Below are 20,419 nucleotides of genomic sequence, written 5' to 3' on the forward strand. Positions count from 1 at the left end.
TGTGTTGTGTGTGCGCCCCCAGCTGAGGTACTGGGAGCAGGATGCGACGCAGGACATGGCGAGTGTGGTGCGCACCGTGGGGGACCGGGCGCTCGCTGTCCTCCGCGAGCTGGACGGAAGCAGCACCTACCTCATCAGCGTGCGGGCGTATAACAGCGCCGGAGTAGGCCCACACAGCTCCGTGGTCAACATCACCACCAAGAAGCCCCGTGAGTGTCGCACCCCACGCCTAAACACACTATCTAATCAGAAAACTCCTGTGCAAGTCTCAAATCCACTAGCGGTAGCCAATCAGAAATCTCCTGAGCTCAAATGTACTTCAACAACATTGTATCTGTTTAGATTAGCCTTTACTCAAGGCAAGAAGAGGATTGCAGCACTTGTGAGTGTTTGGGTGCGTGCATCTAACTGAGTTTTTCCATTTGTGTGTGTGTGTGTGTGTGTGTGTGTGTGTGTGTGTGTGTGTGTGTGTGTGTGTGTGTGTGTGTGTGTGTGTGTGTGTGCGTGTGTGTGTGTGTATGACTGCTCAGGGAAAGTGAGCATTACCTAGCTACACCAAGCCTTCCTCAGGAAATTGCTCTCTCCTTCTTTATCTCTTCTCTCACACTCTGCTTCACTGCTGATTTGCATTTCAAAGCATCCGCACCTCAGAAGCACCTGACACCACACTCTGCGCTCAGTAAGGCCAGGGAGTACAGATGTGCACTAGAGCTGTGTTTTATTCCCCAACTCTTACTTTTACTTCTTCTTCCATTTCTCCTTTTTCCCCCCCTGGCCACACAGCCCCGAGCCAGCCACCGACTAAGGTCATGTGGAACGCATCAAACTCCAAGATCATCCTACAGTGGGATCACGTCAAGGCCCTGGAGAACGAGTCTGAGGTGATGGGCTACAAAGTAAGACCCAACCACCACCAACACCACACCCCACCGCCACCCCATCCTGTGCTGCACACTTTTCATTCCCAAAGAATCTATACAGCAAGCAGCACATTTTCTGACAGACATAATGTAATAGCCCTGTGCAATTATGTAACGCGCTTTGGCGTATTCTTCAGCTTATCAATTTTTTGCTCAATTTATAAAGCCTTATACACATCAAAAGGCCCTGGCATGGGCCTCCTTGGCCAGCCCGCCCATGCCATTTGGAGCACAGCTATAATTTCCCCCCCTCAGAAGCTGAAAGGGGCAGCTCTGTAATGGGCCTGCGTTGTGAAATCAACCCCCTGCCAGCCACAGAGGGATTGCTGGAGAAATGGCTTTCTGAAGTGATCGGCCATGTTTATTGGAGCACCGTGGCATGCTGAGGGCGGGACCGCTTTGTCACGCTGACAGCACCATTAGGCCATGTTTAGGACCTCTGAGAGGGAGGCCATCAGGTCTGCCTCTTATAGCCAGTGGATGAGAGGCGTCTGCAGATGCTAGTGTTGTTGTTGTTGTTGTTGTTGTTGTTATTGATTAGTCTCTCCAGCTTCAGCTGGACCACAGGACCACTGACTGTCTATGTTGTTGTTCTCATTTTTATTGTTATTGTTATTAATAGGTCTCTCCAGTTGCTGAGAGCTTTACTGTACTGGGAGTTAACCATGTTCAGATTGAATTTGGGCTTATCAAGGGAAAACAGGGTTAATAAACTCTAGCTGATTGCCTAAATTGGTGTTACACTGTACTATGACAGTGATTAATATGTTACTTAACTGGAGTTTGTGCGGCCTCACATAAACAGGGCGCATTCACCGACACAGGCCGAGGTTAAATTATGACCAATGGCTTGTGTACCGTGGGTTTTCAGTAGAGGAATACAGTATGGTCATTTGTGGCCATAAAGAGTAGAAATAAACATTAGTGCCTCTGTGGCCAAATATGTGAAAGCAATTAGGATAATTTAATTATAGCCCACATATGGGCTTCCGGTCTGAAATAGACCCATTGTTGATGGTTTTATTTGAACAATCAAACAACCCCTGTTGAAAGCACCAATCAGGATTAATTATAATATTTGTACAACATAAGTTGTAGGTTGTACTTTATAGACATTGCTGAGTATAGATGAGATGTGTAGCCAACACATAGGATATTCTTTCACACCAAGTAGGAAAATCAGACCGAGCTTGTAATAAGTGGAGGCCTCATGCTACTTTTTCAATACGGGTAGTATGGAGTATTATTATACTGTAGGATTGACCTCTTCCAGTTATCTGCATGCTCCTCATACCCTCTGTAAAAAAAGAAACATGGATATAAACAATATTTGGTAAATGTTTTTTACCATCTATAGCTTTTTTGTCTTGAAATGTTTTATAATAAAGGACGAATCTAAATGACTAAACTCATTACAAATGTAATAACTGCATGTATATTTAAAAATGCTGTGGCTGTTAAATGCCATGGGAACACAAGAAATGGCAAAAGAATTAGTCAGAGAAAGAAGCACCTTGTTGACGGAAATCCTCCAGTGTTTTTGCTCAGATGTACAGTATCTGTGTACGGCTGGAATACAGAATGCCTCCTCTGGTAAAATAGCCATGCACCATGGCCTGCTGGTTAGAGAATCGGACTTGTAACCAAAGGGTGGCCGGTGGGATGACTGGTAGGGAAAATGTGGGTGGAAGGAATGATTGAACAGTACCCTTGAGCAAGGCACCTTATCCCCAACTGCTCCCCAGGCGCCAGAGGGCTCAAGGGCTGCCCACTGCTCCGGGTGCGTACTGTATGTGTGCTCCTGGTGAGCTCACTGCTCCTAGTGACTGTGTGTGTATGTGTGTGCATGGATGGATTGGGTGAATGGGTTAAATGCAGAGGACAAATTTCCTTCAGAACAAAGTAAAGTAACTAACTTAAATTACAAGGTTGAGCTGACAGTTCAGCCGTGAATGGCATTGAATATTTGGCCAAAGCTATTGAATTCCCTTGGATGAAAAATTAAATATTATTTCAAAGAGACCATGGGGATAAGCTGAAGGATTTTGATTTGGTGTAAAAAAAAAAAATACTAATTGAGGACATGCCAGATCGATTTGGTTTGGGAGCTCTTTACTGCATGGCTTTATATATATATATATATATATATATATATATATATATATATATATATATATATATATACAGTTAAGAACAAAATTATTCATACCCCTGGCAAATATTGATGTAATGTTGATTTTCTCTTGACCAATATGTTTGCTCTGACTGAAAATTACACTGCCACATGTCAAAAGGTTGTAAGACAATGTGGTAGAAACATGAAATAAAAAAGAAAAACATTTTTTATCTTTTTTTAACATTTTTATGAAAAATGGCATGTTCAAAATTATTCATACCCTTTTTAAATAATCAATGGAAACATCTTTATTTACCAACAAAGCTCTCGAAATGATTCTTATAGTACCTACCAAGCCTCTCCATATCTCCACAATGATTTTAGACCGCACTTTTTTAACAGCAATCCAGGTTTTGAGGCAGGAACGATTATTTGCCATCATTTGCCATCACTTTGGCCTTGTGCTAACTTTTTTGACTGATTGAGGTCTGGACTCTGGCTGGGCCACTCTAAAATGTTGACATTGTTCTCTGTTAACCATTTCTTGCCTTGTTTAGCTGTATGTTTTGGATCATTGTAAGGTTTAATGGATGGAGTCAAAATTTCAACCACCAAAACACCATCCACAATGTGGAGAATAGCTATAGAAATGTATTAGTTTTGGGTGTTTTTCAGACAATGGAACCTGGTGAACTTCTCAAAGTAAACGGTAACACTAAAACAAGGGGCTATATTGAGATTTTTGGTGGAAAAGATCAGGCAGTCTGCCAAGAGACCTGCCCCAATGGGCATCATTGGACCACTAAACCACACAATGATCCAAAACACAGCCAAACAAGGCAAGAAATGGTTAACTGTGAACAATATCAACATTTTAGAGTGGCAGAGCCAGAGTCCAGACCTCAATCTGTCAAAAAGTGAGCACAAGGCCAGAGTGATGGCAAATAATCGTTCCTGACTGAAAATCCGGATTGCTGTTAAAAAGGTGTGGTCTAGAATCATTGTGGAGACATGGAGCGGCTTAGTAGATATTATAAGAACCATTTTGAGAGTTGTTAATGCAAATAAAGATGTTTCCATTGATTATTTAAAAAGGGTATGAATAATTTTGGACTTGCCATTTTTCATAAAAATGCTTAAAAAAAAGACAAAACGATTATTTTTTTGATTCCATGTTTCTACCACATTATCTTACAACCGTTTGCATGTGGCAGTGTCATTTTCAGTCACAACAAACATATTGGTCAAGAGAAAATCAACATTACATCAATATTTGCCAGGGGTATGAATCATTTTGTTCTTTATTTGACAGGACACTGAAGAGTGGACAGGAAAAGAGTGGACAAGGAGATGGGGAGGGGCTCGGGGGAATGAACTGAGGTCGGACTTGACCCTGGTTTGCCGTGGGCCCTGGGCACGTTTGTGGTACTGGACATCAATTGTATTTGAGTATACTGATCTCCTCCTCCCTGCAGGTGATGTACAAGCAGAACCGGCAGGCCCGGCCCAGCGTGGTGGAGACCAACGGCACATCCCTGGAGCTCTCGCTGCCCGTGGACGAGGACTATGTGGTCCAGATCAAACCAGTCAGTGAGGGAGGTGAGGGCCGAAGCAGCAGACAGATCACCATCCCCCGGGTAGCAGGTAGGAGGCCGTCCACTTTAACTGCGCTGTTTGTCCATCCACCTACAGTATCCCCCACTCACACTCCCCAGTCTGACCCCACTCTAAGCAAGGCTGTGGTGGTTAAAGGGTTGGGGTGGGGTCTGCAATTCTAGTCCAATACACTGTTTGGTCAACTCAGCTGAATGTTCCTATATGGGATACTCTAACTGTTCTGTGTGTGTGTCCAGGAAATTAACCTTACTTGTTCACAGTCCTGGCTCTTTAAATGTGAAACCAACATAGACTAAACCATTAACAAGCCAATCAAGCCTTTCAATAGTTTTGCTTTAGGAGCACAGAAGGCAAGGGGTGTAATTCAACAGTAATCTTGAAACAGTAACCTTTTACCAGAATTGCAGACATTGCCTTCAAATTAATTGCTATCTGCCCATATTAATTGTATTGTGGACTGACTGGGAAGGACAGCCATATGACTTAGTTTATTCCATTGCCTATTAAGCCACTGATAGTCAAAACATGTCATGTCATTTGAAAATGTCTAAATTTGACATTTTTGTTTGTTAAGGCTACAGTTGTGCTGTTCTGTGCTCTCTCTCTCTCTCATTGTCTGTTTGGCTTTTGTTTGCAGGGGCGCATGTGGTTGGAGCGGCATGGCGGACTCCCGTGTTGCCGGCGCTGGTGACGCTGGCTCTCGCCCACACAGCCAGGATGTTGTTATGACAAAAGCGGCTCCTTCTGGACTCGCCGAGCCGCACAAGATGAGAGGCAAAACGAGACGCTGGAGAAGGAAGGCGAGGCACGGAGCGCTCGCTCATGGGAACTGGCCGAGAGCAGCCGCCGTCCTCATTAGTTTTTACAAAGAGCCTCATGAAAGAAGCTGCAGTACCCCCACCCCCCTCTCTCACCCAGTCGCCACCATCCCACCATCCCTTCTTGCCCTGGAGAAATGATCAAAACTGGGTCTTGAGTCTGACCATACCAAAGCTGCTTTAAAGACTGCTGAGTAGGAATTGTGGCTTCTATCTCTTCTTTTTTTTCATTCACATTGAAATTCCTCACAGGATTTTTCTGAACAAGGCAACTTGAATGTACACAAGGATATACAGTACTGTGGAACCCAGCTTGGCCCTATGAAGTCTAATTACTTGACTCTGATGGGTGGATTTTACACTTGTTTTTAAATAAACTCCATTTATTAAAGGAGAACTGCAGATCAGCAGACCTACAGTATCCTAAGGGAACGTTTTTCCATAGTATAACTGTGCGAAAAGGCCTTCAGTCAGTCCCATGCTTGAGGTGGCTGATCACTGCAACACAAATGACGAGAGAAAGGATGCAGAACTTGGGTGACACTGAATCATCACACACACACACACCCCTCTCTCTCTTTTTCTCCCCCTTTCTCCCTCTCTCATGTCTGTCTCTTTCTTTCTCTTTATCACTCTCTCTATGTCTGTCTCTTTCTTTCTCTTTATCACTCTCCATCGTGTAGAGTCTCTTACGTGACCTTTGACCTGTTCTTTTGTTGGCTGATTGTCCAGGTCGCAGAAGTGAACAAGTATGCGGCCCTGTAACTGGATGACCTTGCCCATTCATTTTCTCTGGAGTTGTTGCAGTACACACATTAGGGCTGGTGTTTCTCTCCTGTTTGCCCTTCTCCCCAGTTCACAGCTGTGCTCCTAGGCTCTTTGGCTTCAGGCCTGTCCCTGTCCATAACACCCCACCCTACTCAACCTGGCCCCTGGCTGTAAGTGGAAAGAGCTAAAGACAGTGCTAAAGACATTAGTCCTGTGCCCCTCTCCCCCCAATCCCTCAGCCATGCTGTGCCACCAGCTTCCCTCGTCAGTCCCGCAGGTCGTCACGCTACGCTGCGCTAGAGCTAGCGCGTGCCTCCTCAGTTCACACACTGTACATTTGATGAAATCCTCAGGACCCCAAAAAGAGCCTTAAATGTATCGCTATCGTTATCATTTTGATGACTGGTATTATTGTTGTTACTATTTGCTATTTGGAAGGCGTTCTTGGTATTATTATCATTCAGATGATTTGACTGTAACACAACTGGGTTCTTTTGTGTTTGCTTTCCACACCATGTTTTCAGACTTCAGCCGGTCAGCAAACAAGTAAATTGTGCAAGTTGGTTTTGCGAATGAGTTCTGCGTTTGGCAGTGACAGTGACAGTGGTTTGTTTGTTCGTTTGTTTTTTTTATTCGATATGGCTTATATGTTTTTTTAAGTCCTTCGCTTTTGAGCATGAGCTGGCTGTGAAACATGACTTGGGAAAAAAAGAGAATTTGAATGACTCAAGTGACTTTTTACTGGAAAAAAATAAACAAAATGTGAGTTAAGTTCATGTTTCCTTTGTATCTACAGTATATGTGTCAAGCAAGGCCTCGATATAAATGTCTGTATGCACTTTCCTCTCCCACTTCATGTGAACAGTTATGACTGTTTATATGTCCTTTCCAATGAAATATTTTTAATTTCAGAAAAGAAAAAAAGAATTATGACTGCCACTGTAATTTCATCAGGAGCATTCTGCATTTTGTACCTGTGATTTCACAGTTGCTGCTTCTTCATTGGCCACAAGAGGGCAGAATGTGACTTAATGTTCATCAGTGGTCAAACCTGTCTCCTCTCAAGTTCAAACGGGAACACTTTACTTGACGGGTGAGTTCATAACACATTCATAGCAGCTGTCATAAACTGCACATAAAGCATTCATGACTGTTTCATGAGACATGACTCAACATTCATACCAAACCTTTCATGATGTGGAAGACAGAATGACGACAACTTGTCAAAATAAAAGTCCAACAATCGCAAAGCAGCAATACCGTTTTTGATTCAAACCTTTTACCTGATCACGTCACATCTGAGTCAATGGGCTACTCCAGTGCCAAAAAGACAGAACATGGTTAAGCAAATAATTTTTGTGTCATAAAAATGTATTTGTTTTATCCTTTGCAGATGATTTCTCATCTTTGGAATGTCCAACCGTTCCAGGTTGCACAAATACGGGTCAGCTGAATGTAGGCTAGTTTAGCTACCAGAGTTAAACTCCGTGATTACGAATACTTCACAACTTGTATAGTAAAGTGACATTCTATGTAGACTTCATAAGATATTCATGAAATATTTACAAAAGCTGGAGAGAAAAACGGCAATGCTGCTTTGTGATTGTTGTCGTCGTTATGTCTTCGACATTCATGAAAGGTTTGGTATGAATGTTGTCATGTCTCATGAAACAGTCATGAATGCTTTATGTGCAGTTTATGACAGCTGCTACGAATGTGTTATGAACTCACCCGTCAAGAAAAGGACTATACTAAATAGAGTCAGAATTAGAATGCATTATGTTTATTATCTACTCAATATTTTATTGTGAGAACCAAAGTTATCTGTATGCAGAGAACAGAACCTCACTTGGGAAACCAAGTAGCCAAACAGAAGGGAAAACACATCATGGAAAGAACCACACACTGTTTTTGCCCGCTAAGTGTATGTACTCATTTATTTGTTTTATCTAGAGGGGGGGCAGAAACACTGTACATGTCACACACAGAGCAATGAGAAGAATGGAGTAGGAAGATTGTAAAAAAGAGGAAGGGGGGGGGGGGGTTCATCAGTATTTTATCAGCCAGGCCTGACAGCCTCAACCAGCTTTGAGGATGGAGTAGTCAGTGTTGCACTGTAAGGCTTTAAGACAGTGACTTCAAACCCAATGCAATTAAAACCTGCTAGGGCATAAAGTATGGTAGGTTCAAGTCATTCACTCGCTACAATCTCCTTTTATACAACATAGCTCAAGATCAGTATACCTCATCATCATCATCATCATCATAGATATTGAAAAGACCACCAGGCAGAGAAACTAAGCCGATGATCTATCTCATTGGCATTCTTTGTGAATTTCGGCACATTGGAGATTAATTTAAAAAAAAAAAAAAAAAAAAACTACGCCCACACTTTCTTATGAGACACCACAGGAAGGGAGAGCCTTGGATAGGGGCCCGTGCTTTAGAACACTCGTACAGACAGATCACATGGCACAGTATCGCACGGGGTCGCTTCACTTCAATAGTTACAGTTCCAGACACCAATCACAGGTTAGGATTATGGTCAGCTCTACACAACGCAAACAGTCAAAAGTTCACTGACAACCAGTCACTGATGACTTCAGTGGAAACAGATCAAAGTGAACAAACCAATTGAGCTCCTGTTCTTCAGGGTTTCTGAGTTGGCATCAATGGATTTTCTCATGAAAAATACTTCAAACGCTAAGATTACAAGGATGATGGATTCTAAACAATGTTGCGATGTTCGTCTTTATGTATAGTCTTCACAACAGTAACTTTACAAAGTCCTATACAATCCACTGCTTAACAAAACTTTTTTTTTTTCATTTGTTTTCAAGACTTCAAACGCAGACTCCCCTTCCCCCCAGTGTCATGATGGCAAAGTCAGATCTCAGAGGGTAAATGTACACTTTAGAAGAAAATAAAAGCATTGCCCGTTACTCTAGGCAACTTAAAGCTTTTTTTTAGTAATGACTGCATGCACACAGTTTCCATCATAGATGACTTAATTTTGTGATGGGTTTTGCTTCTCATTTTGCCCTTGTAATTTTATGCAGATGTATATTTAATCAGTTCAGACACTCAACAGGCTCAGAGTACAGGTCTCCAACAATATTCAACCTTTGAATAAAACTAACAAGATTACACTATCATCTATCCAAAAGTAATCCTAAAATATTCAAGAATTTTTCAGAGCGTTTTGACAGTTTTCATTAAACAGCAAGCAGACACAAAAGAATCTCCTTTTTGTTTCGGAACATTTTTGTGAGCAGGTAATCAAGAACCCAGTTGATCGGAGGTGGTTTGTGAGCAGGTAATCAAGAACCCAGTTGATTGGAGGTGGTCCTGATTCGTAATCTCCAAGGAAACACTGTTGTTATCTGACATTCCACTTATCTGGCAGGGTGAGCTGGGATGGTGAGATATTTTCTTTCCCACTAGACAACGTTCCTCAGAAACAGGGTTAACAGTGGTTCAGTGGCTGTCTGTCACTCAGCAGTATCCACCCGGCTACCGTGGCCAGCACTTAGGGATACCAGACACAGCAGTGTATCACTAACACTAATGGCACAGACTGTTTCCAGTCTTTTGATCTGTGCCTTTTCGTGTTAGCTTGCACCAAATCACATGGATGAGCTCACTGATCCGTGTGGCTGGTTTTTGGCTTTTGTGTGACTCGCTCGTCCACAGTTTAAGCGTTGTGAAGTGAACCAAGATTTTTTTTTTCTCCACAGAAGAATACCTGCTCAACTAGTACATGCAAACAAATGTGTGCACTTAAAATCATTTGTTTTGTTTTTTTCGGCTAGTAAAATGATTTACATAGACATCTTTTAACAGGCATTTCACCTACTCTATTCACTGATCTTGCTGACATTTCATATATTTCAGTATATCAGTAGACAACTGTATACTTACAGAAAAAAAAACAATAACTCATCATAACTTCTGTCATCAGCGTCTTCAGGAAGTATCTTTTTTTGCAAATAAAACACATTGAAACAGCTTGAGTTTGTGTAATGTAGCACAGAAAAACCGTTAAAGTATCAGGCAATAAAACTGCTCAGAATGTTCTTATCGTTGGCTGAGTTCAGTTGCTCAGGGAATAAAACCATGTAGAACAAGACTGGGGTCAAATAGAAGAAGAGAAGAGATGTATCCCAGGGGCAACGTCTTTACGTTACTGCCTCTGACTGTAAAACTGGAGAGGCGAGGTACTGTAGAGCCATCAGAGGCAGTCCTAGAGACACAGACCCTGGAAGGAGAGGGAGATTTTGGAGTGTAGTATCCAAGACCAACTGGCAGTGGTTAAAGACAGTAGATTCACAGTAGGACAATTCTTCTGAGCAGGTTCCCGGACGTTTTAGACTAGAATGAGTACAGATACAATTTAGAATTCAGTGAAACTATCACATTATAACATATTCTGTTTATGAACTATAACATGTTGTCCTGAACAGCTTTTTGTGGCTGTCTGTTTTTAAGGCTGAAGCTCATGACAACATTTTACGCCCCCACAAGTGTCAAACTCTGAACAGCTATCAAAGAAAACACTACCAACTGACATCGGTACCTAACACTCCTCATGTGGATCTTGAGTGGAAGATTCTGTTTCCCTGACAACTACAGCCTTGGTTACCAACATGTCAGGATGTTGCTGCTTCGCCTCTTTTATTGCGATCGCGAGTGCCTAAGGAGAGAAGACAGCAGTGTGAAATAAAATGTGTTACGGTCATGCATCTGGAAACATCTTAGGATGAATGAAAACATGTTTGAATTTCATAGCAGCCACTGTAAATAAATAAATAAATAAACAAACTAGTACATATACAACAACACATAAATGAAACATCCAGGCCGACCTGATCCTGGTCTACGTCATCATCTCCAGTGATAATGATCCTCTTTTCAATCCTTGTCTCCGAGTAGCCCCCTTTGACCGTCTGCAAAAAAAATAAATAAAAATAAAACTGAACATTTTACACTCTAATTTCACTTGAAGTTTAAGTTGAACTCACTCTTTGTCACCAAAGGAACACATCACAATAACTTTCACTGCCATTTTAACATGGCTTTACCTTGGTAACATGAGTTGTGGTTGCCGATGTCACACTCTCTGCCACAATCAGCGGAGACCCTGAACCCTCTCTGGCGAACATGCCAATATTGATCTGTTTAGGCAGACATATGCATATTACCTATATTTTCTGCATTCAGAGAGCTCTACTGTGATGTTAGACCACAGACAGTGTAACAATCTCAGCACTCTCAAGATTCTCAGTTTACTCACGGGTGAGCCACTCTCTGTGACTGAATAGGAAGCCTCTCTGATTGCGCTCCCTCTGTGATCCTGTGAGATAAAAGGAACTGTGTGATAACTGCACAAAGTGCCATGACTGAGAGCCTGGAACAGTGAGATTGATCCCGATTAGATGTGTTCTTTCTGAATGAGATTATCTAAATGGATGGTGAGAGGAGACGAGATAATGGGTTTCGGGGTAAAGGATCTACATTCAAGATCTCATCCACCTGTCCATCTTCTACAATAAAAGGGTTGGTATAGCATATATGTATGGGCATTGATGCAGTATATTGTGCACGTTATCATACATTACAGTCTTGCAGTATATGTGTATGCTATCGTTACTTGCTATTGTTATGTGCTTACTTGGTCAGTGAACTCCATGATGGTTGTGGTGACCTCTGATCCGTTGGGTTGCGTCTCGACCTTGACGCCAGTTTTCCTCATGGCAGGGGGAGCAACATCGCTGCCTTCTCTGCTCATGGGCTGGGGAGGGCGATGAGTCACCTCCGTCGTCTCTTTCTTTACCGCCTGAATTGAGGTCAGCTCAGCGGCCTCTTTCTTGGCTCTCTGGGCCAGTGCGGTGCGCGGTGCCTTTTTGGGCACAAACGGCTTAAAGAGGAGGATGGCACATTGAGATAAAAATAAGTTAGTCATGTAGTGCTGGTACGGTACTTACAATGACACGAAACTGAGAGAGAGGAAAAAAAGTCTGAACAGAAGAAGTTTAAATATATACACAAAATGGTAAAAGCAAGCACGGAGATGAAATAACTGATTTAAAAATGAGTTGTGAAATGTGTTCTGAACTAATTTGAAAATAAAAATGGGATGCTTGTCACATACTTGGTTGGACACATAGATCAGATCACACAGTCATGCATCTGTCCAGAAGGGGTGATCCTGGTCGAAGAGTAGGAGGAAGGAGATTGTCTACCTCAGGGCGTTTGGGAGGCTCTACAGGGGGGGCCTCTTCTGGGAGCACAATCTTCTCGGCTCCCATGATCCACGCAGAGCTGTGGTGAGACGCCTCTGGAAACTCAGCCAGGAGGTCTTTTTCGCCCAGTTCAGTCATGCCCCTGGAGAACTCCTCCATGCCCGTCTGCAGGTCCATGATCACCGTGAAGTCCACTTCGGCCTCCAGACTTGACGTGGAGCTGACCGTGATGCTGGAGCATTTGCGCTCGATTCCCAAGTGAGTCTCTTTCGGGTAGAGCATCTCATGCTCTGGGTCATCCTCTGAGACCGACCCCAGTCGCCGCTCCCACGGCTCCCTCTGCAGGACAAAAGAGGAACAACTACTAAAACAGTCTCGCATGAGTCAATACGATGACTCATTAGTATGCTTAAAAAAAACAAGACAGAAGGTAAAAACACAGCAGAATGATGAGTCAATGTGATGACTCATGCATTATATGAAAAAAGTGGTACATTATTGTAGCTAAAGAGGTACCTGAGATTCAGCTAGACTCTCAGCATGAATGGCAGGAGCGGCAACCGCCTCCTGCAGAACAGTGAACAACAGTACAGTTAATGAATATATATCGCTAAGCACCCTACAAGTCAGCTGAGACATGTGCAAATTAGCCTTACACCAGTACATCATCAATATATAAACTGCAGTAATGTACAAATGCTAAACAGGAAACTGTGTGCAGGTACTCCCTCGTTTTTAGCATCAAATCATTCAGTAGCCCCTCTGTCTTGGACACATGGTCCAAACAAGCTGGGGCACAATGGTTTCATGGTAATGGTATCTGAAAGATGGTTTCTCCAAACAGCAGCACAGCTGATGTACACTACATTTGGAACTAGTTACAGTCAGCTGTCCCTCTCTATGTCCACTCTAGATGTAGAAAGAATCCACCCTCACCCTCTCGAGGTTTGTCAAGTATGAAGGACCACACAGGAGACTGGAGGCCAAAAATTGTTTCAGCTTATTAAGCCCCGTTTTGTGACATTGCCAGACATTATTAAGAAGCCCCGTGCAGAGTCCTAAAGAAGTTCAAGAGCTGACATTTGCTGGGCTTCCCTCCAGAAAGGTAAGCATTTCCTGCCCTTGAGAAACATGGCTGGGTTGGCGCCAGTTCCAAAGCTTTTTTTTTTTTGGGGGGGGGGGGGGGGCTTTATTATTTTCCTTTTGCCTGCGTGTAATAAAAAAGATGCCGTGGCAACCACTCTCACATCAAATAAATCACTGTCGGATTTGATGTGCAGAAGTCATGAAGAGAGGCGCCAATTAATTGCATCGAGCTAACCATGTGACATTTCAATTTAGATATTCTCACTTGAACAAGCATCTTTCTTTTTTACATTTCCTTTTTCAAGGTTGCAGCAGCGGCAGCATTTTGCGTTGTGCAAAAAAGCCATTTAACTCCTTGCAAGGCCATCAAATGTGAGCCCTTGATACCACTACAGCCACTAGAGAGAGAGGATGTTGGAGATTGGAGGGAAGGGCTGTGAGTAAAAGCAGAAAGTTAAGAGGAACACAAGCCAGACGCTTATAAGCAATGACAATTATGCAGAGGAGGGGGGGACTACTGGCGTCTATAATGCGGCAAGCAGATGCTGTGCTGGGCAGAAAGGGAGAGAAGGACCAGAGGCAAAGGCAAGGCTGATGGTGGCCTCACCAACAGAGAAACAAGCTAGTGCAGAAAGAAAGCCTCGTGTCCTTGGAACCCTTGCAAGGGTGGGGTAGTATAAAAAAGGCTTTTGGTATTTGTTTTACCCGCCTGTGCAATAGGTGAGTGAGGATGCTCTGTAGTTGTGTATTCAGGTGAGAAATGCAAAATCGGGAGTGGATGGATATGCTGAGTTCATGCGATGCTTTTAGTTTCCTGTGACTGAACAAGCGGATGCCAAGCAGTTACCACTAGTCTCCTCTTGGTCTTTACCATACTGAAGTTCTTCTGGAGGACCCCGCTGTGCTCGTGGTTCTTGAATATCTGTCTGTTACGCATTGTGACATCTGGTTCTCTCGTTCTCTGTCCCGAGATCACAGAATGCAGAGGCCCCATTTGGTCAGGGGCTGAGAACTTTGAACCGTACAAGACATTGAAAACCTGGACTGGATCTTCACAAAGAAGCTTGTCATCTTCAGTGGCAAAGTTCATGAAGAAGGCGCCTCTAACGTCCTGTATGTCCTGGTGTCTGCAGTGCGAAAGGCCTCTGCTTACTGGATAGTGACCATTACTGGTCAGTCCTTTATCCTTATGGGCACCATTGTGCTCAGAATTTGAACGAGAGTTGAAATGTTCAAAGGAAGAACAGTCCTGTTGCCCCTTCTGTGAGTCAAAAGCCCTTTCACTGGCCATTTTTATCTCGGGGACCTCGGTTGTTGCAGGACTGCTTCTTGTGTCTTGTGTTTGTTCTTGCGGATTTGACTCCTTGTTGACTTTGCACTTCTTTGATCGCACGGGTTTCAAAGGAGCCCTCTTTGTTGATCCAGACCGAGCCTCAGTTTTCTCATGTGGCCGGCCCTTTGATATGGGTATCTGGTTCTTGTCCTCCTCCGCTGCGCCCTCTCTCCCTTGCAGGCTGCTCTCACCTCCAGTTGCCTCCTGTTTCTTCCCCCAGAATCCGTCCGTTGGAAATTGAGTATGGCCATTTGCATGTACCCGGCTCTCGATCGAGAAATGTTGCGTGGGCTCATAACCGCGTTGCTTTTCCCGCTCGGGAAACTCCAGCACAGTTCGGTCAAGGCTGTCAGCTCTGGTTCTCTTTGAGTCCTGTGTTGATGGGATTCTGTCAGTTTCTCTTTTCACTGCTTTGACATCCATTTCTGTCTCATCTCTGTGTGAGGTTCTGGCCTTTAGCAACTCGTCCCTCAATTCTGCCTCTATATCCCCACAGGGACGGCTTACTAACGGAGCTACATTCACTGGTGTCTTGCTCATTTCCTCATTCGAAATGAAGGCCAGGTCTCTCTGGCAACCATCTTGCTTCTCAATCAATATGGATTCCTCAGAGGCCTATGTGTTAATATAAAGTGAACAGTTTCAATGACCTGTGTCTCTGTTACATGAGCTAGCATGCTCTAATGTTACTCAAATAATGGCTACTGTACTGCAGAAAACACCATCTGGTTGTAATATATAGGGCCCTGCTACTAAAAGCAATCAAACCTACTTGTACACTGTGACCTTCATGAGTTCTATGCACAGAAGTGCGGCCATTTAAAAGATCACCATCTACAAAGGCTATGAAAGCCTCTCCTCTGACCTTCAATCACATTACCAGTTGGTATGGATTGCATCAGTGTCCTCGTTAACTGCATATAAAAGGTAAAAAGAACCCTTCCAGTAACAGCAGTAGTAACGACAGCTGCGGTAGCCGCAGATTTTTATGGTCATATCTAAAACATCTTTTCCCCACATTAAATCGCTACTCGTAAAAAGCAGACAGCCTCCACGCTGACCGTCTCGCACCCATACTTACGGCTTTCCTCTCAGGGGTGCTGCCGGGGGACACGCTGGACTGGCGTTTCTCCCGGTGGACCAGCTTGCTGTTGGGCTCCCGAAGTGCCCTCTTCAGCTCGTTAATGCTGGCCTGGTGCTTTTGCAGCACGTCCTCCGGCTTGTCCAGGAATGGCTGCATGGGGGTTTGGGTAGAGGTAGAGCAGAACAGAGCAGAGACACGAAAGAAAGAAGTGAGTATCACAGACAAACGAGGGTGGCACCTGGGTGGCTGTGAGAGTACACTAATAATGTGAGAGTCTAACAATCGGGACTGTTTTGAAAAGCCTTTACGGATGAGACTTTTTGCCGCTAGCTTGTGATAAGCTAAGTGGAAAAAGTATACATGCCAAAGTTGATGGTGTTTCTAGACTATAGAAGTACCGGTACACACACACACACACACACACACACACACACACACACACACACACACACACACACAGAAACACATTTTGTTTAAGTGGAAGGAACCTCTTAAACACTAATTACGACTCTTTAACGCATCAGTCACCAGTACTATATGCTACACATGCTTTAGCAGACAATGATGAACACAGAAAAAAACAGTTCAACATTCAGGAATCTTCTGCCTCTTGCTGATAACAACACCATTACAGGCATCACACACAGAGTATACTGTATACAGAGAGAATGAGGCATAAAGGACTTCCAGTCAGAAAGACCTTGCGTGTGAACTCGGGACAACCAGTACCTCCTGTTTGGGACGCGGGGCTATGTCCTGGTCCGACTGTGGGAGGGTGTGGTGCAGTGAGTGAGACGCAGGCAGGGGCAACGATGGAAAACGCGCAGGGGTAGGTGGGTGCAGGAGGCGGGGCAAGAGAGGGGGTGAGAGAGAGAGTGGGGGGGGCAGAAGCAGAGAGACAGAGCAATGCAGGTGAGATCATACAGTAAGACGGGCAGTGTAGGGCACATACACAGACAGCAACCGGACTCCTGAATGGGTGTGGCCCAGCACTGGCTGGGACTTACGCAAGAACCAGACCACATCCAGGCAGAGTCTGAACCAGAGCCATTCCATAGTCAGCTATGGACAGGCACACAGACAGACAGACAGACAGACAGACACAGAGACAGACAACAGCAGAGGGAGAGAGAGAGGGAGAGAAAGAGAGAGACAGAGAGAGAGAGGAAGAGAAAGAGAGAGAGACAGAGAAAGAGAGAGAGAGAGAGAGAGTCCTCCTCTTAACCAACTCTCCAAGCAGAGATGCAGACAGAAATTAACACCAGAAATGGAGCTAATCAACACGCAGACGCAATCAGGGCAATGCAGAGTGGAGTAGTGGAGAAAGCCCTCGACTGAGACGCCCGCTAGCAGCCCTTCAGCACAAGGAGAAAGCCTGCTTATCAACAGCCATACTTAACAGGCCTGAATTAGAAGAACATTCACAATTATTTTTTTTTCTTCTTTCTTCTCAGCAAGTGTGTCCTATTTCTGAGACGCCAACTTTGATTTATTTCTCTCTGCTCTGACAACTACGCAAACATTAAGACAGATAATGAACATCAAGGGGACTGTAAGGTGAGGAAATCGAAAGACTATCTGGGACAACAGGAAGATGAAAAGGCACAACTAAGGAACTCTACTGCACAAGACTTATGCTGCTCTGTTGCATACTCTATGACTCAGTATACAAACACAAATGTAAAATAAATATAGAGAGACATATGCTTAGATGTACATATTAATCATTTGACAATTTATTTATCATTTGAATATATCTTATCTATATTTGTGTTACAACAAGAGCAAGGCACTAACAACACCACTTGAAAGACTTTAATGTCCTGAAAGTACATATACTGATATAACTGTATGAGTATATAGTCCTGTCAGTTACTTTCAATAATAACAACAAAATATAAATGTACAGTATATCAACCAGTTCCTTTACTCCATGTATTTTAGTTAAGACGCTGAATCGAAGCAAACACATTGAGGCGATACAGGGATGGGATATCTCATTTGTACAGGCCCATCCCAACCCTCAGGGTGTCCACTAGCCATGATGAAGAGAGATACATGCGTGAGGACAGGTTTGAAACAGAGACAGACAAGGACTGACAGACGACAGTCTACCGGGAGGGGAAAAAATACCTCAGCCTTAGCGTCTACCGGAGAGCCAGCCTCGTCCGTCTGTGAGCCCAGAGAGAGTTGGGGGGGGGGGGAGGGAGATGAAGAGAGAGGAGCAATTAGAGACCAAGAGAGATGGATTAGGTGTCAGCAGAAGTAGCCGGATTACATGAGAAATATTAGGATTGAAGGGAAAAGGAGGAGAAAGAGAGAAAATAAGAGATAGAAGAGAGAGAGAGGGTGAGCAAGAGAGACAGAATGAGAGAGAGAGACAGAGAAGGAGAGAGAAAATAAGAGATAGAAGAGAGAGAGAGAGCAAGAGAGACAGACTGAGAGAGAGACAGAGAGGACAGAGAAGGAGTGAGAAAAGAGAAAGAGAGAGGAGAAGTGAGAGAGGAGATATGAAAGTTAGAGCGAGAGACGGTGAGGGAGGGGTGCTGTGGAAAGGTGCAGTCAAAGCCGAGATTAAGTGAAGAAGAAGCGACCAGAAACGCATTAGGAGCTCGATTCCAGGAACTACAGGAGACTACAGGGAGAGAGCAGATTAGACAGACGGGTAAGAAGAAGCCTGCGCCGGGGGGAGGCACAATCACAGAGTCAGGAGCAAGCAAGAGCAAAAGTGACTGTAATAGCAGGTGTTAGTATAGCATCCGAGTCAGTTGTTAACGTTAAGATGTTTTGTCTACTCCAGGGGAGCAGTGTGTTTTTGCTTTCTCGTACCAGTAGAGACAACCTGTGACTGTGACCAATCCATGACCTCTACATTTTTTAACATCTTCCACTGTCTGAGGTGTACTCAGTGTGCCAGTGTATGGGAGAGAAATGCAGGTGTTGAAACATGATAAAGATTTAGCAACTTTACACTTCATTTGACAGCTGACAGTGAGACAAACTGAGAACCTTGAGCATTATGCTATAGTTTACTGCACATGTACATTCTGCTGTACTAATAACTGTAACATTTTGTAAAGACGTGTTTAAGTAAACAAACGAAAGACATCACAAGTTGTTATATAGGACTGAGAAAAGCAGATGAAGAGAATAAATATTGTTGGAGATGGCAGTGAAACATCTGTTCATACCTGAGCACTATCCATAATAATTAGTGATGAATAAATACTGCCCCCAGGAGAACACTGAAAACGGCTGAACAGCGAGTCTCGTTCTGAAGTACTAAAAACATTAAACCAGAAAATAAATTCTCTACATGCTGAAACTCTGCAGTTGTTTCTCTTCCCCCAAGGGATATTGAATATTTTAACAGTTTCATATTTTTACTTGTTCTGTTGTTTGTTCCAAATCCCCTTGCAAGTCAAGGGGCCTGTCTATTCTTGAATAATGATATGCCAAATATGGGCACGACGTGCAGAGGAATAAAAAAGCAAAAGAGGTCTTGTGTGAAAAGGGGCTCGTAGGCGCTGAGGTATCATACGGGATTTCATATTTAGCCTTTCTAATTTTATCATCAAAGGCTTCAAGTGGAGGCTGCTAAGAAGGTGAGCATTATTGTGCGACCAGGGAGGGGACTGTGGTTGATTTAAGTGACATCCCAGTTTAGCTTGACGCGTATGACCACCCCCCACACGTCTTCTACCTTTAGCTCCGCTCCCCGGCTGGCGGGGACGGCCTCTTCTGACACGCGCTCCTGGTCTTGGTACTGATCGTAGTCTTGGTCAGCGTCTTCATCCAGGTCCTGATCCAGGTCATCCTGCGGGGGAATGGGGGTGCGTGCGCTCGAGCTGCTCTGGGACATCCGGTCCATGTTGTCCCCAAGAGCTGCCGCTGAGTGGGACAGTGACACGAGACATGCGGTCAGGGAGTAGACTGCTGACTTCAAAAAGAAAGTTATATTGGAAAAAATCTACAACAACATTAAAGACCAGATTTTCAGTATTAAAGGAACTGTATGTAAGAAATGTATTTCAGTTAATCATAAAATGGCCCTGATATGTCACTAGACATTAAGAAATCATGTTCATTTCAAATACTTATATCACTGACAACAGTAGTCCGGCCAGGATATTGCCATTTAAAAAGTGTAAGTTGCAGCCCTCAACTGATGTTGATGTTGTGTTTTGTCATGTAATGTTGTGTTTTGACCTGATGCACTACCCTCTACCTATCTACTAATCACAAAGTCAGTAGTGTTTTGGCATCCAGGTTGGCAACCTCGAGTCAGGGGGGAGGGGGAGGAGGGGATACACCGCTCTACAGTAATTTGAAAGTGATTACAGTACCAGTTTTGGCCACAATCTTACATATGGTTCCTTTAAAAAACGAGTGGTTCAGTCGTCCAGTGAGACGTTTATCTTATGGAAGGTGACCC

The 20,419-nt window shown here is 43.8% G+C and overlaps 2 protein-coding genes across 7 annotated transcripts in view; one reads left to right on the forward strand and one right to left on the reverse strand.

Moving 5' to 3' along the window:
• The window catches only part of cntn3a.1 (contactin 3a, tandem duplicate 1), a 73,908-nt gene extending 66,944 nt beyond the window's left edge, over positions 1-6,964 (forward strand). The window contains exons 21-24 of the mRNA XM_042099256.1: positions 23-209; positions 784-896; positions 4,512-4,680; positions 5,291-6,964. Coding sequence (XP_041955190.1) covers positions 23-209; positions 784-896; positions 4,512-4,680; positions 5,291-5,382 — 561 coding nt within the window. The 3' untranslated portion in view covers positions 5,383-6,964. The remainder of the gene's footprint in view (positions 1-22; positions 210-783; positions 897-4,511; positions 4,681-5,290) is intronic.
• Positions 6,965-8,572: 1,608 nt separating this feature from the next.
• The window catches only part of si:dkey-178k16.1 (band 4.1-like protein 1), a 45,091-nt gene continuing 33,244 nt past the window's right edge, over positions 8,573-20,419 (reverse strand). For 2 of the 6 annotated variants that reach the window (XM_042098799.1, XM_042098798.1), the window contains exons 12-23: positions 19,688-19,875; positions 18,118-18,156; positions 16,714-16,749; positions 15,982-16,134; positions 12,998-13,048; positions 12,482-12,820; positions 11,911-12,156; positions 11,533-11,592; positions 11,321-11,413; positions 11,105-11,185; positions 10,816-10,932; positions 8,573-10,610 (exon numbers count right to left, since the gene is read on the reverse strand). In XM_042098799.1, coding sequence (XP_041954733.1) covers positions 10,816-10,932; positions 11,105-11,185; positions 11,321-11,413; positions 11,533-11,592; positions 11,911-12,156; positions 12,482-12,820; positions 12,998-13,048; positions 15,982-16,134; positions 16,714-16,749; positions 18,118-18,156; positions 19,688-19,875 — 1,403 coding nt within the window. In that variant the 3' untranslated portion in view covers positions 8,573-10,610. Of the gene's footprint in view, positions 10,611-10,815; positions 10,933-11,104; positions 11,186-11,320; positions 11,414-11,532; positions 11,593-11,910; positions 12,157-12,390; positions 12,821-12,997; positions 13,049-15,981; positions 16,135-16,713; positions 16,750-18,117; positions 18,157-19,687; positions 19,876-20,419 lie in introns of those variants that run through there. The other 4 variants (XM_042098804.1, XM_042098800.1, XM_042098802.1 and 1 more) reach the window with 3 other exon arrangements.

Source organism: Alosa sapidissima, chromosome 7 (assembly GCF_018492685.1).
Source record: "Alosa sapidissima isolate fAloSap1 chromosome 7, fAloSap1.pri, whole genome shotgun sequence".
In the NCBI taxonomy this organism is placed as follows: Eukaryota; Metazoa; Chordata; class Actinopteri; order Clupeiformes; family Clupeidae; genus Alosa; species Alosa sapidissima.